The 25,685-nt window shown below is 49.9% G+C and overlaps 11 protein-coding genes across 11 annotated transcripts; 5 read left to right on the top strand and 6 right to left on the bottom strand.

Moving 5' to 3' along the window:
* Nucleotides 1–195: 195 nt before the first annotated feature.
* On the top strand, nt 196–1,929 carry N7508_001790 (U2 snRNP complex subunit CUS1; the record flags this gene model as incomplete). The annotated part of the gene is made up of 1 exon (XM_058459856.1): nt 196–1,929. One exon carries the CDS (start codon nt 196–198, stop codon nt 1,927–1,929), a length of 1,734 nt encoding a protein of 577 aa, XP_058323388.1.
* Nucleotides 1,930–2,386: 457 nt separating this feature from the next.
* Nucleotides 2,387–3,903, top strand: N7508_001789 (uncharacterized protein; the record flags this gene model as incomplete). The annotated part of the gene is made up of 2 exons (XM_058459855.1): nt 2,387–3,037; nt 3,091–3,903. The coding sequence occupies 2 exons, from the start codon at nt 2,387–2,389 to the stop codon at nt 3,901–3,903; spliced, it is 1,464 nt and encodes a 487-aa protein (XP_058323387.1).
* A 351-nt stretch (nt 3,904–4,254) lies between these two features.
* On the top strand, nt 4,255–5,118 carry N7508_001788 (uncharacterized protein; the record flags this gene model as incomplete). Its single annotated transcript, XM_058459854.1, has 5 exons — nt 4,255–4,276; nt 4,324–4,382; nt 4,435–4,501; nt 4,572–4,777; nt 4,852–5,118. 5 exons carry the CDS (start codon nt 4,255–4,257, stop codon nt 5,116–5,118), a joined length of 621 nt encoding a protein of 206 aa, XP_058323386.1.
* Nucleotides 5,119–5,909: 791 nt separating this feature from the next.
* N7508_001787 (integrase zinc binding domain-containing protein) lies at nt 5,910–7,371 on the bottom strand (the record flags this gene model as incomplete). Its single annotated transcript, XM_058459853.1, has 5 exons — nt 5,910–6,351; nt 6,424–6,578; nt 6,627–6,681; nt 6,728–6,850; nt 6,908–7,371. 5 exons carry the CDS (start codon nt 7,369–7,371, stop codon nt 5,910–5,912), a joined length of 1,239 nt encoding a protein of 412 aa, XP_058323385.1.
* A 1,145-nt stretch (nt 7,372–8,516) lies between these two features.
* On the bottom strand, nt 8,517–11,434 carry N7508_001786 (putative cytokinesis regulator (Byr4); the record flags this gene model as incomplete). The annotated part of the gene is made up of 2 exons (XM_058459852.1): nt 8,517–9,031; nt 9,088–11,434. The coding sequence occupies 2 exons, from the start codon at nt 11,432–11,434 to the stop codon at nt 8,517–8,519; spliced, it is 2,862 nt and encodes a 953-aa protein (XP_058323384.1).
* Nucleotides 11,435–12,150: 716 nt separating this feature from the next.
* On the top strand, nt 12,151–13,396 carry N7508_001785 (uncharacterized protein; the record flags this gene model as incomplete). The annotated part of the gene is made up of 4 exons (XM_058459851.1): nt 12,151–12,295; nt 12,351–12,565; nt 12,616–12,922; nt 12,981–13,396. 4 exons carry the CDS (start codon nt 12,151–12,153, stop codon nt 13,394–13,396), a joined length of 1,083 nt encoding a protein of 360 aa, XP_058323383.1.
* A 553-nt stretch (nt 13,397–13,949) lies between these two features.
* Nucleotides 13,950–16,552, bottom strand: N7508_001784 (putative NADH-ubiquinone oxidoreductase, subunit G; the record flags this gene model as incomplete). Its single annotated transcript, XM_058459850.1, has 7 exons — nt 16,390–16,552; nt 16,309–16,332; nt 16,201–16,252; nt 16,131–16,145; nt 16,050–16,072; nt 14,108–15,989; nt 13,950–14,052 (listed from the first exon to the last, which is right to left on the bottom strand). Exons 1-7 carry the CDS (start codon nt 16,499–16,501, stop codon nt 13,950–13,952), a joined length of 2,211 nt encoding a protein of 736 aa, XP_058323382.1. The 5' UTR covers nt 16,502–16,552.
* Nucleotides 16,553–17,207: 655 nt separating this feature from the next.
* N7508_001783 (putative ER to Golgi transport protein (Sly41)) lies at nt 17,208–18,065 on the bottom strand (the record flags this gene model as incomplete). Its single annotated transcript, XM_058459849.1, has 1 exon — nt 17,208–18,065. The coding sequence occupies one exon, from the start codon at nt 18,063–18,065 to the stop codon at nt 17,208–17,210; it is 858 nt and encodes a 285-aa protein (XP_058323381.1).
* Nucleotides 18,066–20,064: 1,999 nt separating this feature from the next.
* On the top strand, nt 20,065–22,917 carry N7508_001782 (pumilio/puf RNA-binding domain-containing protein; the record flags this gene model as incomplete). The annotated part of the gene is made up of 7 exons (XM_058459848.1): nt 20,065–20,175; nt 20,244–20,298; nt 20,387–21,435; nt 21,488–22,114; nt 22,209–22,488; nt 22,551–22,641; nt 22,701–22,917. The coding sequence occupies 7 exons, from the start codon at nt 20,065–20,067 to the stop codon at nt 22,915–22,917; spliced, it is 2,430 nt and encodes an 809-aa protein (XP_058323380.1).
* A 336-nt stretch (nt 22,918–23,253) lies between these two features.
* N7508_001781 (DUF5572 domain-containing protein) lies at nt 23,254–23,854 on the bottom strand (the record flags this gene model as incomplete). The annotated part of the gene is made up of 2 exons (XM_058459847.1): nt 23,254–23,611; nt 23,676–23,854. The coding sequence occupies 2 exons, from the start codon at nt 23,852–23,854 to the stop codon at nt 23,254–23,256; spliced, it is 537 nt and encodes a 178-aa protein (XP_058323379.1).
* Nucleotides 23,855–24,152: 298 nt separating this feature from the next.
* N7508_001780 (TFIIH/NER complex subunit SSL1) lies at nt 24,153–25,610 on the bottom strand (the record flags this gene model as incomplete). The annotated part of the gene is made up of 2 exons (XM_058459846.1): nt 24,153–25,344; nt 25,399–25,610. 2 exons carry the CDS (start codon nt 25,608–25,610, stop codon nt 24,153–24,155), a joined length of 1,404 nt encoding a protein of 467 aa, XP_058323378.1.
* Nucleotides 25,611–25,685: the final 75 nt, after the last annotated feature.

Below are 25,685 nucleotides of genomic sequence, written 5' to 3'. Positions count from 1 at the left end.
ATCACGTGTATACGGACGACCGTTGCTCTCTGCATATTTTGATTTGATATCTTGCCTTGCCAAACCAACTTTCCTGATCATTAGAGTCTGCGCTCTGAGCTATCTCAAAATTTTGACTTGGTCAAACAGGCTTGACAACTGCCAATCTCTATTCTACGTGTCGCCGGTTGAGCGACTGTCAACTCTCAAGCAACCATGAAACCAAGCAAGAACCAGCTAAGAAGGGCAAAGAAAAAGGCTCAAAAGGCCGAGGTGAGATCAAAGTCGTCGCGAAAATATTATACAGAGAGGATCGAAGCTAAAACCACTGCAAAGGGTGCCACTTTGCCCGTTCAAAATGCGACCCCGATGGAGCCGTCTACGCCTCTTGCTACTGCCCAGGATACGATTTCCAACGACTTCGAACTGGTTCCCGAGCCCACTGATCCACTATGGGATATGTACAAGGACGTTGCTGGCAAATTTGACGAAGTTGTACCGGAAGGCTCGACTTTGAAGGATTCTGAAAAACCCGAGGTCTATTTTGATGATGGCGATGAAATTCCCGACGAAGAGCAGGAAATCGAACCCAAGCTCTCGAAAAAGAAACGAAAGGAATTGAACAAGCTCTCGGTTGCAGAACTGAAGGCAATGGTCAGGAAGCCAGAAATTGTCGAATGGACAGACACGTCCGCCCCCGACCCTCGACTTCTCATTCACATCAAAGCCCATCGCAACGTTGTTCCTGTTCCATCACACTGGTCGCTTAAACGAGAATATCTTTCGTCCAAGCGAGGAGTGGAGAAAGCCCCATTCGCGCTGCCAAAATTCATACAGGAAACAGGAATTTCTGAAATGCGCGACGCCGCCTTGGACAAGCAGGAACAGTCCACTTTGAAGCAAAAGCAAAGGGAGAGAGTCCAACCCAAAATGGGAAAACTCGACATCGATTACCAGAAGCTCTACGAGGCATTTTTCCGCTTTCAGACTAAGCCCGAGCTGACTCGCTATGGCGAAATTTACTACGAGGGCAAGGAATACGAAACTAACCTCAAGCATCTTCGCCCTGGTGAGCTCAGTGATGAGCTCAGGGATGCTTTGAACATGGCCCCAGGGGCTCCTCCCCCTTGGCTTGTGAACCAGCAACGATATGGCCCCCCACCTTCATATCCTGCATTGAAACTCCCAGGCCTCAATGCGCCCCCCCCGCCAGGCGCGACGTGGGGTTATCACCCAGGAGGCTATGGAAAGCCACCCGTTGATGAACATAATCGCCCACTTTATGGGGGTGATATCTTCGGCGTTCTGCAGCCTCAACAACACGCCCAGCAAGGAGAACCGATTGAGAAAGACCTTTGGGGTGAGCTGCAAGAATCGGAGGAGTCGGAGCTAGAGAGTGAAGAAGACGAAGAAGACGATGACGACGAAGAGCCTGATGAGGATGGAATGGAAGCAGATGCTCAATCCCCCAGTGGTTTGGAGACCCCCAGTGGTATGGATTCAATTGTACCGTCAGAGTTTGTCGGAGCTGAAAGTGTTTCTGGGGAGTTTGATGTCCGCAAACATCACCGTGGAACCGAGACAGAGGAATCCGTGCACCCTAGAAGTGCGTACCAAGTAATTCCCGAGAGACAAACGAACGTGCAAGGCTTTTTCGGAGGTGACAGAGCATACGACCTTACCGGGTCCTCAGGAAAGCATCCTGTTCTTGGGGCAGATGATTCAAATCGGAAACGAAAGAAGCCCGGGGACGTTGAAGTTTCTGTTGACCTGGACGCCATCCAGTCCAATGATGGCATCAGCAAAGAAAGCCTCCACGACATGTACGAGACCGAGAGGCAGCAACAAAACCAGCCAAGCTGGGGGTTCAAGGAGGACTTGAGTGATATGATTGCCCAGGAGAGCCGCAAGAGGTTGCGAAAGGAGGAAGAGAGGCGGACGAAGCATTGAGTGCTTTTCAATGTTGATTTCTGAATTTATCTCAGGCGCTTATTTTGTGACGGGCATTCGGGGGTTGGCTACGCTGGTTTACTTTAGGTTCTGAAGTCTCTAGCCTGTAATGTACGGCAGTTCTCTTTATTTCAGACCACGATGACTACTTAATGACTATGTCGAACCCATTTCATATGTGAACCAAATGAAGTTGTAAGTCACATGCACCCCCGAAAGCTCTGAGTTTCCCAAAAAGGGTTAGCTCGCATACAACCGCGAGATCTTTCGGACCTTCAACTCCTTGCGCCCTGGACTACCACACGGAGACTTCGCACTTGGTCTTGAGCTGCTCTTGTGCCCAACAAGGAAATAAACGAGACTTTATTTTCCACTGAGCTGCAACGCTCTAGCCAGAATGGATTGGGATCGTAGAAGGTATGTACCCGCAACTTGAGCGGTTCAAGAAGAATTACTGATGGGTATTACTCCTTTAGATTTGACGATAGAAGAGGAGGAGAAAGCTATCGTCCAGCTGATAGGACAGGCCGCTCACCCTCTCGGGGGTACGATGTTCGTCACAGGCGCTCGCCACCACGAACTCGCTCTCCACCTCGACAGCGAGCAGACACCTGGGTGCCTTCGTCTAATAGGGGATATGGACGCCCACGAAGTCGATCTCCACCAGCCTACCGACGCCGCTCGCGAACACCTCTGGGGAGGGGATTTGGCCCAAATGGCTACGAAAGAAGACGATCACCGCCAAGAAGATTCTCACCCAGGAGAGAAGAAAGGATCAGGTCACCGCCGCCGATTTGGCGTTCAAAATCGCCTTTCAATGACGGAAGATCGCGCGATTCATCCCGTGGCCGCAATAGCCCCAGACGGCCGCGCGACGCAACACCAGGCACCCAGGGATTCCGACCCTCCAGGAGAGATGGCCCACCAGCCCCTAGCCTCGACAAACCCGCCAGAACTTCTTCACCAAGAGCGCCATCAGGAGTTTTGCCGCCGCCAAGTCCACAACCTGCTCCCCGCCGAGACTACGCGCTCGATGGAACGAGCCAAGACCGGACCTTATCATCAAGACATGCTTCGCCTGCACAAGTCATCGCTTCAAAATCCGAGGGTATATCTCATCGGTCATCCCCACCCGTGGAAAGGGCTGGTTTCATGCCACAGGGATCCCGTAGTCGCTCACCTGTCTCCTTGGGCCCACAGGATTCGTCCAAACCACCAGGCCGATCCTCATTACAAGACCAGATCCCTGACACGGGATCTTCCAATACTCCAAAGCGGTCGGAAAATGGAGAGCGTCTGTATTCAAATGACCAGTCCACAGCTTTCAACTCAGAGAAAATACAAGATCAGCACCAGATGAGCGGACCCAGAGTTAACAACATTCCAACCCAGCCCAGAAATCACAGCGCAAGCCCACACCATCTCCCACCACCAGGGCAATATCACGGACCGAGGCCGCCATCCAACCCACGTGGGGTACTATTGGCGCCAACTCGCCCTCGCCGTGGACCAAGCTCGCGCGAATCTTGGATAGGATCTCCTCCGATGCGCCGTGGCCCCATTCCAGCTTCGCATGGTCCTCCGGCAGGACCGCGTGCTTCTTTCTCCTCCTCGGTCGCAGGCGGAAGTTATCGAAATCTTACCCCACGACAATCTATATCCGCCTCTGCAGCTCAACCGATACCTCCGAGAGGGGGCAACTCTCTTGCAGGGCTGTGTGCTATCATACCGGAAGGGAGATGCCTTCCGTCTCTTCTGGAACCTGCCGTAGAGAAACGGTTATCTCAACTTGATACCGACAAAGAAAAATTGCTGGAACAGATGGCAGAAACACAGCGATCTAAACGAGCAGAGCTTCGAGACTGGGATCGACTTGACCGTGAAAGCTCCATCTGTGCTCTCAAAAGTGAACTGGCCGAGGGCAATCTCCAGCGAATGGCCGACGAGAGTACCGGGGGTGGGATTTTGTTTTAAGGCGCTAATGTACATTATGACCAAGGGATGGGAGCGACTCTTTACTCTACACTAATCTATGAACTGTACGATTTCCATACAATAGTTTATATACTTCCATGTAGATCAAAGATGGCCAAGACAGGCAGATTAGTACATCTGAAACTTGTACATTCCCCACTTGTTGCCGGCCAGATAGTACTTCTCCAGAATGTACCGTACGAATACAGGTCGCGTACCTGATCTGCATTGCAGTACTGTAATTACCTTTCCCCTTCCGTTTTTTGCATTCGTGTCAACTTGTCAACAACTCTCCATGCTCTCCTTGTCATCTACTCCCCCACTTTGCTTTTGACGCTTATCCTTCTCACGATGAATATCTTCAGGCTATTAGGTACGCCATATTCTCTTGGGTCAATGCCATCTGCTAACGCTCCGCAGCCGATTTCTCCCATCTGGCCTCGATCTTCATGCTTCTGCAGAAGATGAAGACGTCGAGCGTACGCTTCTCTGTCGGTTGACCTGGGACTTGCAGCTAATTGGAAATCGCAGAGCTGTTCGGGGTTATCCTTCAAATCACAGGTGCTCTACCTCTTGGTCTTTGTTACTCGGTATCTAGGTCAGTTTCGACGTCATCTTCATCGAAGTCCTTCAAGAGCGCTACCGCTAACGTGTGAACCTCTCGCCAGACCTCTTCTGGACATTCACCGATTCTCTGTACCTCACCACATTCAAGCTCCTTTTCATCGGCTCCTCGGCCTACGTCATCTACCTCATGCTCAACGATTACAAACCTACGCATGATCCCAATCTCGATACTTTCAAGGTTCAATACCTCCTTGGAATCAGCGCAGTGTTTGCGATCCTCTTCACCCACAAATATCGTTTCTCTGAGGTTAGTGTCGAGTTTCAGCGCAACTCTTTTTTTTCGCTCGAAAAGCTGGGGTAGTAGGACTGACAGCAATGCAGATTCTTTGGACCTTTTCAATTTGGTTGGAGTCGGTGGCCATCCTGCCTCAACTCTTCATGCTCCAGCGGACTGGCGAGGCGGATACAATCACCACCCACTACTTGTTTGCTCTGGGAATTTATAGGGCGCTCTATATTCCAAACTGGATGTTCCGCTACTTAACCGAGACCTCATTCCAGCGCTCCTTCCAACCGGTGCCAATCATTGCTGGGATCATCCAGACCCTTCTTTATTCGGACTTCTTCTACATTTACTACAACAAGTAAGCCGGGTTGCCCACACCTTCCACGGACCAAATATGCTGACGTTGATGGTTGCCTAGGGTTATGAAAGGCAAGAAGTTTTCACTTCCCGTTTAGACTATCCCATGTCATGCACTGAGGACTTCATGGGATCTTGGATCACTTATCTCAAGTCTGGCGTTTGGCATCAATTTTCTGGGGTCCTATTGCTTAAATTTGCTTGGATGCAGTGACGGTCCAGTCATCTCAAATACCAAGTGTGATACCCGCAATCCATCCAATTCCCACCGTTGTCTGGGATTTGCTGGATATGAACTAATGTTTTCATGTTGCCAATGTATGCATCGACAATCCGGCAACATAGGGCTGCTAGGATATACTTGAACTCGATTACACAGACTACAGGATGATCTCATCCAATGGGTCTGCAAGCGATGGCTTGATGTTGATTTATTTTTATTTGTATCGACAGCACCTTTCTCTTGCCATGAACCGTGCAAGCAATAGTCCAAATATGCGGCATTGAATTGACCTTGTAAGCAACGTTTATTTGAATGTAACACGGATCGTACTTTCAGAATGCAAGGATTTTTATTTATTTTATATTTTACTGCTGCTGGATTTTTCCGTCTCTCCATACATCAAAGGCATGAGGTGATACACACCCCTGTCTGTTCTTCTCCTATTATGAGGCTCAATGTCGGCGAGGAGGTGAGGAGCGATCTAGAGGCTCCGAAAAAGGTACACTTTTGGGGAATACACCAAGTATATCCCGTACAACAAGAATGTGAAACAACACCAACCAACGAAGGCACTCAGAACTCTCTCTGGGCAGGGGCTCCATGAGTGGGAACATATCCCGTTGTATAGGTCAACTGGGAAGGAGGAATAGACAGATCGTTGGTGTACGGGTCCAGTGGGCCCGCAATCGAGTGCGAAATGTTTCCTATGGGCTGGAACGACCGTACTCCGTTTCCTGGGGCCGAACGGCCCTGCACACTTTGGTGGATATCAAGCCAACTATTCTGGCCGTGCAGATGGCCGAAATAGTCAGACTGTGTTCTGTCGATGGGCATTTGACCAAAGGTGGACTCTCGCCGTGAAACCGGGGGTGATGGGAGTCTAGGGGATCGAGAGGCCATCTCTAGTGGCGGGGAGCTTCTTCGTGAATTGGGCGGCGTCAAGCGCGAGCCTCCACGGCGCACTTGACAGGTTGGGCAGATCTTGACGAAACGGGAGATCAGTTCTTTCGGAACCCTAAAAGACAATTAATGGATGAACAATCATATACCCATTATATTGAGTATAACTTGTCCCGAAGTTGCCTACCATGAATAGATTCGCCGGACCTGGGCAGAGGTTTTGTCGCGGCCACCATGCTGGCATTGCTGATGTGCTTTGGTGAGGATCTTGAACAGTTTCTCTCGAATCGCAACCGGCTTCCCCTCATGACATATCATCTTCCTGCACTTTACACCGAGACGCTATTATTAGCATCGAAGAGCCAAGTCTCTGGAGGTAGCAGAACTTACTTCCGGCGTTCCAGCCCCCATGACCTGCAACTTGAACATTTTCTTAACCCAAAACCTGACCCGTTTAGCGTAAAGTGCACCAGAAGCAACGAATTCCATACCGAAATTGAGCCGACTCCACCGCCGTATCCTTTGGATCAATCAAGACGGTCCTAATGTTACGGGCTCGTTTACCGTGAATCAATGCTTTGTCTTGCTTCTTGACAGAAAGATCATTGACGTAGCTAGAAGGATGAGATCAGTCTCGAACTCATACATGAAGAGGGGGTTGCTCATCACACTTTTGCATCATCTGGTCAAATTCTTTTACATCAGGGAAACCGTCAAGGGCGGGTACCACGGGCTCTGAGAGCTTGGAGATCTCATTGCGAGATTCTTGACTTTCAATCTCTGTTTCGCTGAGCGACGGATCGCGAAGAGGTAGATGTCTTGGTGCGTGAAGATAGCGCGACTGGGGCATGTATTGCGGAGGATGGATCCTGGGGTCATCCTGGGTTGTCATTGATGGAACGGAATGTTCTGACGAGTACTGCAGATGTTGCAAACCCGGAGTCAAGCTTGACTGTGGTCCGTAAGGTTGCCCAAACTGAGATCCGTATGGGTTGAATGAGTGTTGGGGGAAGTGATATGAGGAACCATGTGCAAAGTCATGATTCTCTTGCTGGCCATATGAGCCTGGCACTGCCATTTGGTGGTTCATGAGATAGGCATCATTCCCTTCGTTGCGCCTTGCAAAACTGCTCATAACTGGTGCCTAGTTTCCGCTCAAATATCGATTTTGCAGCATATGATCTGTGGAACAAGCCCCGAGTACAATATGGACAGACACGAGACGACAAAGTACAGTATAGTGAGACGAGGTGTGAGGCAGTCACTCCCACAAGTATGACAAGAGAATATCAAGGAGAGAGAGAAGTCACTGGAAGCCCATCTAAGAACGGGGCAGCAATTGCATTAAAAGGACCCCAAAGGGCGTGGACATCCCAAGAGCACGAGACCATGTCGAAAAGACAGACAACAACAGAGGGCATCCCTGGAAGACCAACAGCAAATATTCCACAGAGAAAAAGAAAGAGTCGAGGTAAGGTACAGAGGGCCAGAAAAAAAAAAAAAAGAAAGGGTTCGTTTTCGGTAAGGTGATGCGCTCTAGAGCCACGTTGGGTATTCGAGGCATCCTATCGGGACAAAGAGGCGGGGAGATGATGATCTCCCCGATTTGCATAAAATCGATCTTCTGAACGTTTGCCAGGTCACAAACAGATTTCCCCTGCAAGTAACCGTGCCAATTGGTAAGAAACATGGATGCGTTCTCTCAGGCTTGAGGATGAAGATGTAACTGCCCTCGAGAGCCTAGGGAATCCCGGTTGTGTGTATGCTGTGTGTCCATGTCCCACTGCCAAGTATGTGTTTCGGTTTGACGTGGCAAGCATCTCCGAGTGACAGGTGCAGGGCAATCAATGCGGGACGGCAGGATTGCATACGTTTGGCTCGTAGTGAGACACGATTTGTCGCCCAACACCAAAGGTTCGGACCCTCGCAGGAAGCAATCGGAATCCTGTTCACAACTGAAAAGGGGAGACTGTTGCTTCCCGATAATTTCCCCCGGAAATGGTCTGCATAACGTCCGAGTCCGAGTTTCAGTACTTTATCGATCATGAATAGACCTGGGAGACCGAGATGGAGATGGGGGAAGAGTTGAAGAGTAGGAGTTGCAGGAGTTGCAGGAGTTGCTATTGTTGGATTCTGCCCAACTTCTCAGAAAATAAAAGTTCACTCTTTACATATTAACAGTACTGTATAGTTACAAAAAAAGTCAGGCGTGAAAGTCACCGTAAATTCATGCCAGTAGGTCGTAAGGTCGTGTATTTGCCAGAGGCGAAGTCGCCCCATCTAGGCTGCTTCTCCCCTGCCATCAAGTGCCACCAAATCACGAATGATCCATAGGTGATTTTCGTGGCGGTCGAAGCCAACCCACTTGTCAACCTTGCGCCTCCACTTTTCTTCCTCGGCTCTCTGTCGTCGAATGAATTCTGGTCCGACATCGAATTCCTCTGTCATGGGGCCTTCGTCGGAGGATTCACCGGCACTTGCCTCATCTCTCTGGAACTGGGGGGTTTCGAATGCCCCCGAAATGCGTCCATGGGGGCTGCTTGCCTCCAAGTCATCTAGACCGGCAAAAACATCATCTTCATCTGCAACACCGTCAAGTGGGGCCTTGAGCCAGCACATACGATGTGGATCGAAGACCATCCCACCGACAGTCTGGACGTTGTGCATTGCGCCAACATTGGTGATGAGAGCAGGCGCAGGCTTAGGTGATTTTGGGGCAGGATCGAAATCTTGCACCAGGTTTTCATTTCCTTCCCAGCGGAAGTTTGTAGGGTTATAACGCATACCTCTCACGGCTAGAACCAGGGAATAGTGAGCTTGGGCCAATGACTCAAAGATGGGACATGCTTACATTTGGCATCCTGCACCCCAGACCCCATCGGCTTGATCAGGTGTGGTTTTGATGTCGATTTGATACTAGGCCTGCTTTTCCGGCTTCGAATTGTTGCCGAGGGAGGAGCTCTTGAGATAGGCTGGGGCTTCCAGTTCGAGCTGAAACTAGAGAGGTGATTTAATTCACGGGTTTTTGAGTTCATCGCCATGGAAGCAATACGTTGCTCTCTTGCATTCCTGGATGCATTGGTATCTTGGGCAAACCTAGGTGTCGGGCTTCTCATTTTAAAGGCCGATGGGGATGTTGACGATTGAGCAGGTGACACATCTTGCGGTGGCTCAATCCGACTTTGGCTGAGTCTGGTGCGAAGAGATCTAGGAGCACCTCGACCTGTGGGGGTTTTGACAAACTTGCTCTCTGCCGTGACAGACGTAGACAAGTCGTCAAACGACTCGAGCTCTGTGCCATCTCCAAAATTACGCCGTTTGGTTGGTCGTGTGAGGGTACGCTTCGCAGAACCAGCAGAATCCGGGTTTGATTCGCCAAAGCTAGTACGGAAGGACTCATTCCGAGTTGATCGAGGGAGCCGACCCAAGGTTCCCTGTGGGCTAAGGAGACCGCTGGAGCCGTCTGAGTTTGTGCGACGGGAGGAGCGGTATCCCGTCGCATTAGTATGTAATTGAGATTCTGAGGGGCCAGCTGGCATGAACGGGGCCTGCGGTCTGCGACCAAATGTCCTCCCATCAATGAAGGGGCGGTCCACCGGTGTTTTAGGTCTCGCGGAAGGGAGACGCACAGGGCGATCTATCGATGGGCGCTGAGAAGGCTGTGTCAACGCCGCCGATCCCGTGCCACGGATAGAGGGCAGGGAACGTTTCGTTTTCAAACGCCTAGTTGGGGGATTAGCCTCGCTGGCCTGGGAACTGTCCCTGGGAGTTCGAGATCCGAGAAGTCGTCGACCAGAGAGCGATGGAGTTGGCGATGTCGAAATGACATTAGATATGGGAAGACTTGAGGTGGATGATTGAGATGAATGCCCTAGACGCGATTGAGATGTTCGGAATTTGGAAAGAGGAGCACCACTCTCTGAGACAGTCTCAAGATGGGTTGAATGTGTCCGGTCATGACCGGACAAGCGAGGGATGCGGGTTCGTGGAGAACCCGTTGCGCTGGTGAATGTAAGAGTTGTTGCAGACCGACGAGTCGGACTAGAAGGCCGTTCTGTCTTGCATTTTATGTTAGGATTCAAAGCCAACTTCCCCGAAGAAAAGGCCTTTCCATTGTCGATTTCGATTCCAGAGAAGAAGTCATCAGCATCCGGGACTTGATCCAGTTGATTCTCTCGTACGTCCACATTCTCAATCTGTGATGTTTGGCGCTTCTTGAGTGAGGCCTTGAAATCTAAAGGACCTTCGGGGATGACGAGGCCGTCGAGGCCATCATCTTCACTTTCCGCCGTAAGACAGCTTGAGACGCTGGGGCTGGCAATCGAAATCGAGGAGCTGGGAACAGAGCGACCGTCCCTTGTAGTGCCACCAACCCTGACGCCGATACTTCCTTCAGACCACTCAAGATCGAAATCGTCCAGGGTGGGACTAGAAGCGTTATAATTTTCCTTTCGGTAGGACAATTCTAGGGGCTGAAGGTTTTGAGGTAATTCGAAGTCCTGATTAAAGTCATCGTCTGTTTCCTGTTCCACATTGGGAGCCCCGGCATTGCCCGTAGAGGATTTGTTTGGAGAGCGAGGGGTTGGAGCTTTAAGCGTTGGTATGCATTGGGGTTCAAAGCCGTCGAATTCAAAGGCTGATTGTAAATGTGTAGAGATATCATCGTTCCAGGATGGCGAGGCCGCGGACTTTATTGGGCTGGTGGCAGCAGAGCTGACATTTCGGAGGCTATCAGGAAACACTGTTTCCCGGGGTGTCTTTAGCTGCAGGACAGTCTCAGGGTCTGGAAGCTCAACGTCCTCTGACCAGTCGTCAACAAAGGTCTTTCGGGTCTTTCGGGTGGACAAGCGCTTGATCGTGCCGCCGATGAGAGCCGATTTGGGAATATCTGGAGGAATGGGAATACCCGCGGTCTTGGCTGAGGCAATAGCTTCTTCTTTTGCAAACTCGTCATTCTCGTATAGCGGGACCTGCCAATCCTCGTCTCCAGCATTGGAGTCGATATCTGAGCGTGCAGAACGTCGCGAGGAAATCGAGTCTCGATGCCCAGATGGCCGGAATGACGAATTTGTTATGGATCCCGCACTGGATGCGGTGCGAAACTGAACATCCCCGTTGAATTGCAAATCGTCGTCGTCATCCCAGCATTCAATCGGTTCCTCGGTGCCTGTTCGTAATTGGTTTGGTAGCGATTCCATGATAGGCTGAGGCAGGTCAGGGGAAGGGGCTCGGAGCATGCGGCGCTCACGGAACAGGGACGGATGTCCCTGGGGCGATTATGGCTCAAATGGCAGTCTTCGAACTTTGCGACACTGACGGGGATTCAGGGGGCGAGAACATGAACGTCATTCCGGGTTGGCGGGAGTAAAGCGAGGACAGGAGAAGGTGAAGTTAAGATATCGCAAAGCGGATCGGGAGCATCGACAGACCCCGTGGAACGACAAATAAGATCGGACAGGATATGGAGATCAGGTTCTCCCAAAACTGAAAGAGGAAGAATCAGGTCCAGCTTGAAGATTTGAAAGCTAACCAAAGGGGTGCAAAAGGGAAAACAGGTGGTTGTGGCTGGATCTCGGATTCCTCGTGGAGAGGAAGAACGTGTCTCCCCTCTCGGGTAATGGATGCAATAGATTGAGGGGACGACTGCATAAATATTCAAATTCAGGATACGAATTATTCTCTTATAAATTATACCGTCCCATGAAACATTCTGCGTGAATCAGAAACGAAACTTATTGAGGAGGTACCCGGTACTTGGAGTATTCATTAGGTTTTAGGTGGGGGGTCAGGTAACGACTACTTACCTTCCAGGTACTTACATATGTATACTCTGGGTTCCACTCTGTTGCCTTGGGGTTTCCTACATAGCTGAGGTGCTATCTTTTGACTACCTTTTCTTCTTCTCTTGATCTCAATGTCTTCCCCAGACCGAGTCCTACGGTTACCTAGATCCGATAAAACCGGGGCATTTGTGCTCATCCATGTTTCACGGAACGGGTCTGCGCCTCTTGATATAACCCTGACAGCAACTGAAGGAGAACTGCCCTATATCAGCTTGGGTAGGTGATTGTCAATGGGAGTTGGTGAATTCATGAACTCATACAGTTAGTACAGTGAAGCAGACACGTCTGAAAGATCTTCGCGCAAAGAACTACCAAGGGTCAGAGGATGACTGGGTCAATACTTTATCCTTGATTCTGGGACAATCCTCCCCTCCTTCGGATGAGCCGGATTGGGCGACTGGCCTTGAAACAACGGCTACTGTATCAGAATCTGAAGAGGACCAGGAAATTGTGATTACCATAAGGAAGCGAGTGCAGACCATAACGGTTCGTGTCCTACCGCTTTTTTTTTACACTTCAGTTAACCGGCACTCTAGCAACGTCTCGGTACACTTGTATTGAAACAAGACGACGAGCAAGCTGTTGAGCTTTTCGATTGGACTGGGATTGCTGCTGCTCGAGCTGACATGCTAGAGCAACAAGTCTCCAGCTTAAGTTCTCGTTGTCACCTCGCTGAGGACACAATACGCACGTTAAACGAACAGCTTGAAGACCTCACGCAAGCAAAAACCCACCACGAAACCCAACTGATAGCCAACTTTGCCCAGCTTCTGAACGAGAAAAAGCTCAAAATTCGCAATCAGCAACGCCTTCTGGCATCAGCGATTCCAGATCCAACCAAAGGTGAAAATAAATAGCCGAAGTCTTCTTATCATCCACTGTACTGACTGAACAGCGCTAGTCTCTGAAATCCAAGCTACAAAACCAGAAGAAGAGCATGGTGTCGTTGGACAACCCCACTCGATAAAAAGAAGTGCTCGGAGTTTGAGCGAGTCAGAGGACTCCGATGGGTTTGAACAGATGCATCTCGACACGGAAAGAGCCAATAAAGACGCCATCAATGACCATGATGCGGACAACGAGCGCTCAACTCCTCGGCCACTAGAAGAGGAGAACAACAGCACAACAGATGATGATCTGTCCCCAGATAACTCTGCTCCTCTGAAACCAGTACTGCAAGCAAAGCACACGGCTCCCCCTCGGAGAGACTTGCCGTTTACCAGAAGAACCGGTGGAACAGCAGCGAAGACCTCATCGACTGTGGTCCATCAAGATGCGGAAGAAACGACCGGGGAGACTGATGACGACGAGCTGTGAAGTGGGCCTATAAACGTTCAAGCAGCCCATTTCAGACAGGCAGGATCTGTGACATCCTAGAAAGGCATTCTACAATGTTTGGGACCGGAAGCACCTTGATTGCCAGACAGTGCTGTCTTTACATACCTATTCCAGCTAGTGCTTCCATATCCGTATGCAGGAGACTTATATCCTTACCTTGGTTTCCAACAGAACCTCGTGGAAACGTATCAAAGGGTGTGTTTAGACGCTATGATTGGAGCCATAGAACGCAGCCCAGAAGTTGCCTACGTGTGAAAGTGACAAGTAATAATATCATCTCAAATGCCCATGGAATTGAGATTTTGGAGGTTCAGTCTTTTTATGTACAAGTCAACCACTACCGATTAATCCCAAGCGACACCGGAGAAGAGCACGGAGGTCAACCGGAACCGGAAGGGTGTTCAAGATGATAGGGAAAAAAGCACAGAATATGGAAAGAAAACAGTACATCAAAAGGGAAGTTTGAGATGTGGTACAATAAAACGCCTGCAAACATTAGAGAAACATAGAATCAGGTTATTCAGACCCCGATCTAGCCGTACAAAGCCTGGGGAGACATCTCTCCTGCGGCCATGAAGTTGGTCTCAGGGTTTCCAGTAGCCTTGGCAGCAGAGGCACGAGCCATGGTAGGCGAGCTGGAATAGAGTCAGCGATACAACACGATCGAAAGTGGGGGAAAAGGGTACCAACCTTCTAGAAATAGCGTCGGTAAAGAAGAAGTCCTCAATGACCTTCTTGAAAGGAGCTCCAGTCGCCGAAGAACCCTTGTTCTGGTCCACGAGTTGAACCTTGCTCAGCGAGCCAAGGGAAGTTGGCTCAACAACGTCGTAGCGACGCATCACAGGGCTGATCTCCTCCATGCGGTCTCGAAGAGCCTCGATATCATCGTACGGCAGTGGGGCACCAAGGAATTCACTAGTCGCACGAATGATCTTCCAATCATCACGAGCAGCACCGGGGAGTGACGTGGCAGCACGGGTAACCTGAACACGGCCTTCTGTGTTGACGTATGTACCAGACTTTTCAGTGTAAGCGGCACCTGGCAGAACGACATCGGCAAGCTGAGCACCACGGTCACCATGGTGTCCCTGGTAAACGACAAATGCGTCCTTGGGGATCTCGCTCTGGGCGACCTCGTCGGCACCCAAAAGCCAAACCATCTTTGGTGTGGTTTGAGCAACTTCAGGGGATGGTGCAGTGAAGCCAACTTCGTAAGCGCCAGCTCGAGACGCCGCGCGCTGGAGAACATTGTATCCTTGCCACTCAGGGGTGATGAAATTGTCGGCATGCTTCTCAATAAATCCGCCGACGGCCTCGAAGATTGTCTTGGCGTCGGGGTGCTCGGCGGCAGCGCTACCAACAACGATCATTGGCCGTTTGGCGGCAGCAAGCTTCTTGCCAAACTCTCCGGACAAGGCAGCCTTCAAGGAGGAGACATCGGTACCGAGGTGGTCGAAGTCGAAGGTACTCTCGAACTCCTCACCAACAAGACCAATCTCAAGATCGGATCTGAGATACTGCTTGCGGATGCGAGCGTTAAGGACTGCGGCTTCGTGACGGGGGTTTGTCGCAACCAAGAGAATGGCATCTGCTTCCTCAATGCCATAGATCTTGGAGTTGAACAAGTAGTTGGAGCGAACATCAATACCGTGAGCAATAGGGGCGCTGCCACCTGGTTGATCAAGGGCGAAGTTGTCGGAGCCAAGCTTGTTCACCAGGTCCTTCATGGCAACGAGCGACTCGGTGTCAACCAAGTGTCCGGCAACAGCCTTGAACTCATTAGCCTGCGGCTGGATCTTTTCGTGAGCAGCGGAGATCTCCATGAGAGCCTGTTCCCAGGTTGCAGGAACAAATTTACCCTCTCGGCGAATGAGCGGCGTGGTGAGCCTTTGGGTCTTCAGTCCATCGCACGCAAACCGCGACTTGTCGTTGATCCATTCCTCGTTGATATCATCATTCAATCTTGGGACAACTCGCATGACTTCCAAACCTCTGCTATCAATCCGGATGTTAGAGCCGAGAGCGTCAAGGACATCGATCGATTCGGTGTGCTTTAGTTCCCATGGACGTGCGCGGAAGGCATAAGGCTTCGAGGTCAGCGCACCAACTGGGCACAGATCGATAACGTTGCCTGACAACTCCGAATTGAGGTTTTGCTCGAGGTAGGTTCCAATCTGCATGTCGTTTCCACGTCCGGCGGTTCCGAGTTCGGGGGCGCCGGCAACGTCATTCATGAATCGGACACAACGAGTGCAGTGAATGCATCGGTTCATGGAAGTCTTGACCAGGGGGCCGATGTTCTTATCCTCCACAGCACGCTTTCCGCCGGTTTCGTGGAATCGACCCCGATCAGCACCATAACGCATTGACTGGTCTTGGAGGTCGCACTCTCCTCCTTGGTCACAAACGGGGCAGTCGAGAGGATGGTTGGCTAGTAGGAACTCCATCACACCCTCTCTAGCCTTGTGAACCAGCGGCGAATTCGTCTTGACCACCATACCCGGTTGTACTGGCCAGGCACAGGAGGCGACCGGCTTCGGGGCACGTTCGACTTCAACGAGACACATACGGCCTGTATGTTTGGTTAGTCTGTCTGCTTATGTGGAGGAAGAAAGGTGTCAATTCCACGTACAGTTTCCGGCAACCAAAAGTTTTCTTCGAGGACCTAGGTTAGCAAAAAAATAATATGCGTGGCTTGACTGAGGGTACATACTCGTGATAACAATATCTATTGCATGGTTAGTGCCTGACGTAGGAAGTCAATTGGCTAGTGATTGTCTTACCTAGGGACTGTTGCGCCTGCCTGCTCACAGGCCTGGATAAGAGCCGAACCGGCTGTCAAGGGAAGACGTGAGAAAAGATCTAATGCATTGCCAAGGTTGATAATTTACCTTCTACCGACACCTTCTTGCCATCTAGAAAAAAACAATTGTCAGTCATCAATTAACCGGGATGGACCAGAGTAGACGTACCAATGGTGAGTTCCACCTCGGCCGCGCGAGGGGCTGTCGTCGCGAAGGTCCTGGGGGTGACCTTAGGAACCCGGAGAGACCGGGCGGCCGCACGGAACAGCTGCGGCCGCATGATTGACAAGTAAACAGAGATGGGAGGGTGGGAAATAGGGTAAGGAGGGCGAGGGGGTGGAATCCTGGTGACGGTTGGGAGGTCAGAGAGCACTTTGCATCGGAATCTGCGGTTACATAATGGGGGTGCTGACCATCCCTAAAGCTGACTAAGGACAACGCAAATGGATTCACGCGGATTGGTTCGGTTAGACGGATAAACCTCTGCTCCGACCTCCCTTCAAAAACAGCCCGTTTTGCCCCCACGATATTCTTTTTCTCATATAATCTCATTTCACGGGCATCATTTATTGTAGGAAACCGGCGTTTTTGTTCCTTTTTCCTCTACAGTATGTCCCAAGAGCAGAATTGCGCCGTAGCTGGAGCTGTCAAGGGTTCGCCTAATGATGACTTTGTTCCTTACCGACGGTAGCTACATTACTCTTAATTCTTAGCTCTTATGACTAGTCCTCGTTGTACTAGCTTATCAACTGTATGCATCTTTGGAAAGCTTTACACCTAACATTGCCATGTCACCTCTATGAAATTTCGGTTTTCGATTTTGTAAATTTTCACAGTTGTACAACCGATTGGTGTGGCAAGAAGATTGTCTTCGCCAAAGTAAACGACCCAGATGGGTCAAAACACAAGGGGATATTAACGTAAACTCCCCGAAGAACGCCGCAACGCCATCATATCGTACACTGAACTAAAAAGAAACATAGGTGCTAAGCTGCTGCTTGGGAATCACTGACCTGCCAAGTAGATTCTTGTTTGGTTCCTGGCAACCATGTACGAGAAACACTGGCTCCTCTGGGTCGTACACGCCCCGGTACATCATCTTCCTTCTTGGAGGTGTATGCCGCCGCGTGTGGATTGTTCAGGCTGGATGCATCATAGTTCCTGCCTGCGGGGAAGGCATAGCCATTCGAGTCCCACGGCTTGCTCGAGTGTCGCACATTCATCGGCAGGATGGACTTTTGGGCACGGAAATGATCTGCGTTTGCCCTTTGGTCGGCCACATCGTCATGGCTGTTGCGGTCGTAAAGGTAGAGACCCACGAAAGTGAGACAAATACCAATTGCTTGTATCGGCGTGGTCGAGCTCCCAAACCACACGATCGCCACCACAATCACAAACACGCGTTTGACCAGGGACGCAACTGAGTATGACACGGGAGATATCATCGACAAAAGTACAAAAGCCAAGATGTTCTGGGCAAAATGTGAAACTCCGTTGAAGATGAATTCGATGAGAAGTGCACCATGGTCCAGCGATCCTTTCTTCTCCGAGAGCGAGATTACACCATCGTTGATAAAATCAGAGACCAACGGGTAGCCCTCAGTGACAAACCATATAGGCAGAGTGAGAAAAAAAGCCAGCCCAGAGCAATAGCAAAGGAGATTGAGTTTGTCGAGCTTGCGTCGCCCCGGGTTTTGCATTTCTGCTTCCGCACGATCTGCCTCGTTGAAAAGCTTCTTCGAAAAGATGTTCTGTGAGACAAACACAATAGCTGCGGCAAATGCGCAAAAGATGCCGAAGAAATTTGTGGAAACCCCAGTCGAGCAGGCAAGCATCACTCCCATAGTAAGCGGAATTAATGATAAATATGTTGCCCGTGCATAACGAATGCGGAACAGGATTCTGTATGCCAGAACCGTGAAAAGGGGGGGAAAGACCCTTGATAGTATGGACCAGAGAAACGGGAATTTGCGCCGTGGCCATTGAGCTGAGAATATGACCGGCTAATTGAAATACTGCCAAAGGTAAGGCTGTAGATATGACCTCCCGTGACGGATAGCGGATACCATGTTGAAGTACCGGGACACTTTGTCGCAAGCGAGGAATTATTGTGGAAAGATATACCAACAACAAACACCAAAAGGAGACAAATGCAAATTGAATGATGGTTAGAGTAATAGGCATTGGAAGGGCGTTCAAGATCGATTTCGAGGACGTGTTTGTGAGGGCTGAGGTAAAGTACCAGATGACACACAGCGCCTTTGGGATTTGTTAGCGCAACCAAGGCCCGCCAATTCGTTTATGAAACCACATACAGTCAATCGGTAGGATACTGGCGCACGGAGAGCTTCGGCCAATTCATGGGCATTGGCACTCATACTGCCATTGCGCGTTCTGATGGTTGATATGGCCTCGCTGATACTCTTTCGTGGACGATGCTTGGGGTTTCTCAATGGCTCGTTGGCATGGTCTCGCGAATAGAAACTGGATTTTCGGGGTTCCCAGAGCTCGTTTGGGGCATATTTCACAGAAGCACTTCGGTTTGGACGAGTTGACCCCGCGACAGTCTCGGTCGTATCCTCGTAAGGAGGAAATTTATCAATGGGGCTGCTGGTTGAATGGGAGGCGGAGGACTTTGGTATTTGCAGTTCGGTTTGTCGCATGGAGGAGCGTCGCCCATGTCCAGTTACTGTGGTTGTGGCCATATTCTGGAGATGTTAACAAAGCAAGCGCGAAAAGCACAGGTGTCACTTACCAAGGACCTGAGTTCTGAGAATGGTAGGTTTCCAGAGTTGGGGGTTGAGAAAGGGTGCAGGTGGGCTGGGCCGATGACGAATCTCCCTGGGCGAATAAGCGTCGAGAATAAAGCACACACGCTTCCGGACACTTTGGCCGGAGTAAGGGATTTGATATTAACTAGGTTTGAGTAGATATATTTATTTGCTATCTATTTGCCTAACTATATGCATGTACGAATGCCGCTTTCCAATTGGGTATTCGGCGACCTCCGATGTCGTTGTACCCGTCCCATTTCCCCAGTATCTTGACATTTCTATTAATAACACTATATACTTCATTTTCAGATAGGTTAACTTCACTGTGGTATTGATCTCTACCATCACGTGATGGGCTGGATATAGTTCGGTTTTTGCTCACTTTGAAGCGGGTGTACTGTTTCATGGATTTGTCTTGCCTTACTTGGCCTCTTTTTGCACATTCCAAAATGTCTCGGCTTGTATTGATTTAAAAATGGTGGACTAATCATCTAGGATTGCCAATATTGAAAAGGACTCAATGCCCTTGTTGTATGTAGGTGAATATCAACATGGACTGCAAATACTCTAATTATATGGTACCCAGAACGTACTTCGCGCTCACCAAGTGTGAAGACCAAGTGTGAAGACCAAGTGTGAAGACCAAGTGTGAAGACCAAGTGTGAAGACCAAGTGTGAAGACTTATACTAATACAAAAACCTTCATGATTACTTGAACTGCATAGGAAATTCCCCGAGAGTTGAAGCTCGTGGCTCTATAGAGCTGTAGATGTTCGTCGCTGTTTCCAGCTTTGCCTCGTGCTCCTTCCTGATCTTCTTACTCTTGCACTCACTTCTCTCCCTTCCATTTCTCTTTTCTCATCATCCCACGCTCTTCAACTTCATCTCCTGAAATCCCCAAATGTTTACCGTCATCTCGTGAGAATCTGCTCAGAATCCTTTTCGTTGCATGTAAACTCACTTGGTTCCAACAAGCCTGTCCGTTTCAACCTTCACACAGCGGCTTTCTCGCTTTTTCTTTCTATTCTTCTGTCTTCTCTTTCTTCATTTTTCTTCCGGTTCTGTCAATATGTCTACCCTCAGCGGGCCGTCAACGCTTGGTCGCCTCGGTAGTGAAACACACTTTATTCCTCATGATGGCATCGATGTGCGAGCTCTCACTTTTGGACATGAGCAACCAGTATGCCCCTTCCTACATGACGGCTTTCAAATGAGTCCAACACCTGCTAACTGCGCTGTTCATTACAGGGACACCAAACCTCATCCACCCGCTACGGCTCTTCTGAGCCCATGGAAGTCTCTCGTCACGGGAAAATGCCAGACTTACCCAGCGGGGGGCTGAGGATTCGGTGAGCAAGGTGTGTCTCTTGTGGTACCAATTCTTGTTGCAGTGGTCTCACAATCCCAGAAGCAGAAGCTAGATCACGTCAAACCTGAACCTTTGAGTGGACAACCATCGGACATTGAGAGGATTCTAGCAACCCTTTCTCCAAAAACAGTACAAACCACCCGCTCCAAAGCTGATCTCTCCTCTGGACCGTCCCAGCTCACCCCGATTCTGAAACCACTGCCAGTTCCATACCTCGCAGATCCTCATCTGCCCTACGGCCAGGAAGATAACACAGGGGAGTTGCGTCGACTTAAGCAAGAGCTGCTGGCTGCGAACTCAAAGATAGCTTTGCAGGAGCAGGAGCTTGCGCAAACTCGTGTGATAAAACATACGCTAGACCAAGCCCTTGGTCCCCCATCCGAGGCAGACTTCAGCAGTCGTGAGACCAGAGAACAAAACATTGGTCCCCTGCAGAACGTTTTCAACGGACCCAACTCTGCTTTCCGTCAATTCCAAAACTCTTGGGCTGGTCAAGACGACTCACTGTCTGACATTTCAGACCCGTTGTCTGCAGGGTCCTACGGTGGATCTCGCGGGCCGTGGGCCCGCCATGAGCTTTCCCTCGATAGGGACTACAATGTGCCTCTTTTGGCCTCTAACAATTCCGCAAGCCAGGATCCTAGCCGATTCTGGGGCTCTTCAGGTATCTATCCTCCGTTCACGGGACCCTCATCTTTGCAACCTCAGAGAATACTCTCGGGACCTTCGGCCAGTCCATGTGGGTTCTACTCGCGACCCATGGGTGACCAGGCGCAGTTTCTCACAAGCTCAATTCCTGCGCCTCGTCGGTCCAACAATCAATGCAGCCGAGGCGGGTCTCTGTTTCCAGCCCAGTCCGCTACTTGGATTGATTTCTCTCCTGCGTCTTCGAGTGACCAGACCCCGAAGTCACCTCCATCGCCGGTAAAGAGACCTCTCAGTGCCTTTCAACATGCCGGCCTTTACCCGGTGCATTCTTACCACCCTAGGCCAATTGGAAGCCCTCTTTCTCCTACTGCCAGTGAGTTCACAGGCTCCAGTGCCAATGATAGCTCTTGGTCCACTTCCGCGGTAAGAATCTATACCAGTATCGCTCGTTTAAACTTACTCTGACGTTTTCCAGATGAGCGGTAATTACATCCAGACATACGTGCCGCCGCTTGAGCCTCTCAACTACCGACGGCTCCTTGACAAGAATGTGTCGTGTGATTGGAAATATATTGTGGATAAGATAGTTTGCAGTAACGACCAACAAGCTTCGATCTTCTTGCAACAAAAACTGAAAGTTGGCACAACCGAACAGAAGTATGATATCATTGAAGCCATAGTTCACCAAGCCTACCCACTCATGGTCAATCGCTTTGGAAATTTCCTTGTTCAACGCTGCTTTGAGCATGGAACCCCGGAGCAAGTTGTTGCCATCGCCAATGCAATCAGAGGCAATACGCTGAATTTGAGCATGGATCCGTTCGGCTGCCATGTGATCCAAAAGGCTTTTGACTGTGTTCCAGAAGAGCATAAAGCCGTCATGGTGCATGAACTTCTTCGCAGAATCCCCGAGACAGTGATCCATCGTTACGCCTGTCATGTTTGGCAAAAGCTTTTCGAGCTTCGGTGGGACGGCGAGCCTCCGCAGGTAATGATCAAAGTAAACGAGGCATTACAGGGGATGTGGCACGAGGTTGCTCTGGGAGAGACTGGAAGTTTGGTGGTTCAAAACATCTTTGAAAATTGTGTGGAGGATGAAAAGGTGAGTTTCCCTGCCCTCTTGAGCTTCTCATACCCATGGGATATTTATCTTCCCTTGGTAACCTACCCTTTCAATGAATGCTAATGATTATAAGCGACCGGCAATTGAAGAAGTGCTGGCAAAGACTGATGTACTCGCTCATGGGCAGTTCGGAAATTGGTGCATTCAGCACATCTGTGAGCATGGTGATCCCCATGACAAGAGCCGTGCTGTGGAGCATGTTCTCCACTGGGCTGTCGATTACAGTATGGATCAATTTGCGTCTAAGATAGTAGAAAAGTGTCTCAAGATCGGCGGGACGGAGTTTATGGACCGGTATCTCACTCGCGTCTGTATCGGGCGCTCTGACCGACCTCGCATGCCGTTAATTGATAGTACGTTGTTCAGACCTTGACCATGAGACGAAATCAAAAGAACAATACTAACTTATCTTTAGTAGCGGGTGATCAATATGGCAATTATCTTATCCAATGGATTTTGATGAATGCTCCGTCTCACCAACGAGAGGTTGTGGCCAGTCATATCAGGTACTATTTACTCCGGCTTCAATAAAGAACCATTTCAAAATTAACCTGCTTTTGATCAGAAAACACATGGTTTCCCTTCGTGGATCCAAGTTCGGCTCCCGCGTGGCTATGCTTTGCTGTAACCCGTCTCATGCTACACGCCCAGGTCCCGGTGCCGGTATGCACATCGGTCGCTTCAACAACTTCAATGAAGAGAAGTTCTCTACCACAAGCCAGTCCAGTGGTCGATTCGGCCGTGGACAACAATGGGGTCCCAATTATGCACTCATCAATTAAGTGTGTTTCTTGATGCCCACTGATCGCCTGCGAAGAAAAACGGCAAACGAAACCCCCCGCCCAAATGATCTACTGAATTCGTTAATCAGTTTACCCCTGTTTCCAGGTTTAGCAGCTTGTGTCTCATTACCTGTCAGTGTTCATTCAATATTGTTTAATCGAACTGCTCATCAATCTTGCGAGTCATTGCTGCTTGCCGATTTATTCCTTTGGCTTGCTATTCCAATCATCATTGTATTATTCAGTCGGATGGATAAAAGCTTTCAGCGTGTCATGTTAATTACAGAGAAATAATATTGTTATTCCAATATTCTCATCTCAATATCGTCCCCTGCCTCAAGGAACACCAGCTGCAGCCTCACTGGAAGCAGTTTCCAGGTCCTCCTTCTCCCAGGGTTTTCGCCGTCGAGGTTTCTCGCTCGATATATCATGCCCAGTCAACACTGTATCAGGTATGTCCTGAATTCCAGGGATTGGTTGTCCGGTAGTGATCAGTTCCACGATATGCGCAAACGAAGACGGATAAGCGGGCTCTGCATTCGTTGAACTCGCCCCGTCCTGTTCCGTGGATGTGCCAGCAGATACCTGCGATGAGCTTTTTAGGCTATCTGGAATCTGGGACTTTTCCATTGACTGTGACGCCAACCATGACTTAAAGGCCGCAAAGTCAATTGCTGGGGTAAGCTTTTCTTTTCTGTGGTTCACTGGCATATTAGTCTATGAATAAATCCATATAAGCTATGGATTGGTTGCCATACCGCGAGAAAAAGAAACACTTTGCTTGTAAAACCAGGTCGTCATCTCGATTCATCTCCGCCTCGGTGGCGGGGGTATCGGGGTGACCGAGTATGATTGAGAGACCATTGGCAAATTCAGGATCTGTATGGAAAGAATATGACTGTACTCGCTCATAATCCTGAATTGAAGGTTGCGCCATTGTTGAGGAATATATGTCTGAAGGACACCTGAGATGCGGAGGATGCGTGGGGCTAGTCAAGCTAACCGAGGCCCGTTGATCCTATATCGATCCACCGACTATGAATTCTTACGATGTACGGAATACATGCGAAGGATTAACTATCAATGTAAACCTAGTGCTCTTTATTTCCCGCTTCTGTAAAATGTTGTATTTCTGTGGTACACCTTACTCCAATGCTGCCCTCTGGGCTAGTAAACAGATAGGATATCCCACGAGTGACGCCCAAACCCATGCAATTTTGAAATAACCCGCGGCCCTAGAGTGTGGTATCCATGCCCTCACTTGTTGCCTTGGGCGCGGAGTGCAAGCTTGCACTTTTACTTTGACACCCAGGACAGTTGTGTACTACCTCATGTGCAAATAGATCACAGTCGATACAGAAATGGTTCTGACACGCTGTACACCCGTAGCGACTGCTCACACTCATTCCCTTGGTATGGGTTTCGGCCACTTGCCATTGATCTTCTGGGGGAACTGGTGGAAAAGAAATACCACAGGCAAAGCAAGCAGAACTTTGTGAGGCTCGACGCCACGGGACCTCGACCCAGTTTATCAAAGGGAATAGATGATGATACGAACGTGCCAGGTGAGTCGAAAGAATCAATGTAAGTCCACAGGATGGACACTCTGCAGGGAGACTACACACTTTGCTATTGCATCGTGAGCAGAGATAGCCGCCCCGCGAGGGTTTTGAATGACACGCGCAGAGAGAAGGGCTGGACTCCACCGTACGAGACGGGAACCCCATCATTAGCAAAGAGCTCGCAGATTCCTTTTGCGAATAAGCAGCCGGTGGTGTTGTTACGTCCATCATCAGCTCCCGAAAGTGTTGTTCGTTCAGTGCCACCCCATACGCTGTCTCGTCCCCGCCATTTGTTTTGGTGCAAAGCTCACGGCAGATTGCAACCTGCGCGGCAAGACCGACGATCCCAACTCGGATCTTGTCGCTGATCAGGTTACTTATTGTCTGGTGGATATCTCCAGGGTCAGAGGAAAGGAGAGACCCGAAGATGATCAACACCTCTCGAGTGCCATGGCTTGGAGTATGGCTACATTCACGGATTAGCGGATTATTTTTCTTCGGGGAGGCTGTTGCCGACACGGGGACATACAAAAGCGCACCACGCGCCATCTCCAATCCGTTTTGAAGGCTGGGAAGACCTTTGGGATCCTGTGTTTTTAGCGCTTGGATAGCCGCGAGATGCTCCGTTGGATTACCGCTCATATCACTGACGCGAAGGGCAAGGCCATCTCTCAGTCCAAGGACGCCGAGCTGGGAAATGGGATTTTGCTCAAAGAATTCTCTCACAAACTCCTGAGCATATCGAAGCGTTAACAGGTACCGTGTCGGTCGCAGATCTTTCTCAGACATGGACTGTGAAAGGTCGATTATGAGGATGAGATGTCGAATGATACCGCGCTGCAATGGTGTCGTATCTTTCAATAGCCTGCGCGATAGGAGCAAGTTAGTAATGAGATGTGAATCGATCAGTGAGGCTCACCTTTTCCTTTTGCCCGCCTCCAGAAGGCCCTCGACGGTGGAATTGATGGTCCCATCCGCACCCTCAACCAGAGTCTCCCAGGTTCTGGATAGCTCCCATTCTGCGCCTCCGCGCTGTTTTCTTTTCCTTGCTCTTGTATCGCCTCGAGTCACCTGGAGATCGTCTTCATCCTCTGTTACCTCGCCCACATATTCTTCGTCGGAGTCGGCCATAGTGGCAAAAGTGTGTGAAGAAGGCGGAATCGTTACCCGTTGAAAATGGGGTCCAAGCTCCGACGGAGCTCCGTT

This window comes from Penicillium antarcticum, assembly GCF_028974205.1.
Source record: "Penicillium antarcticum strain IBT 31339 chromosome Unknown utg000002l_segment0_segment0, whole genome shotgun sequence".
NCBI lineage: Eukaryota > Fungi > Ascomycota > Eurotiomycetes > Eurotiales > Aspergillaceae > Penicillium > Penicillium antarcticum.
The sequence above is the reverse complement of the archived record's forward strand: the minus strand, read 5'-3'. Positions and strand labels throughout refer to the sequence as shown.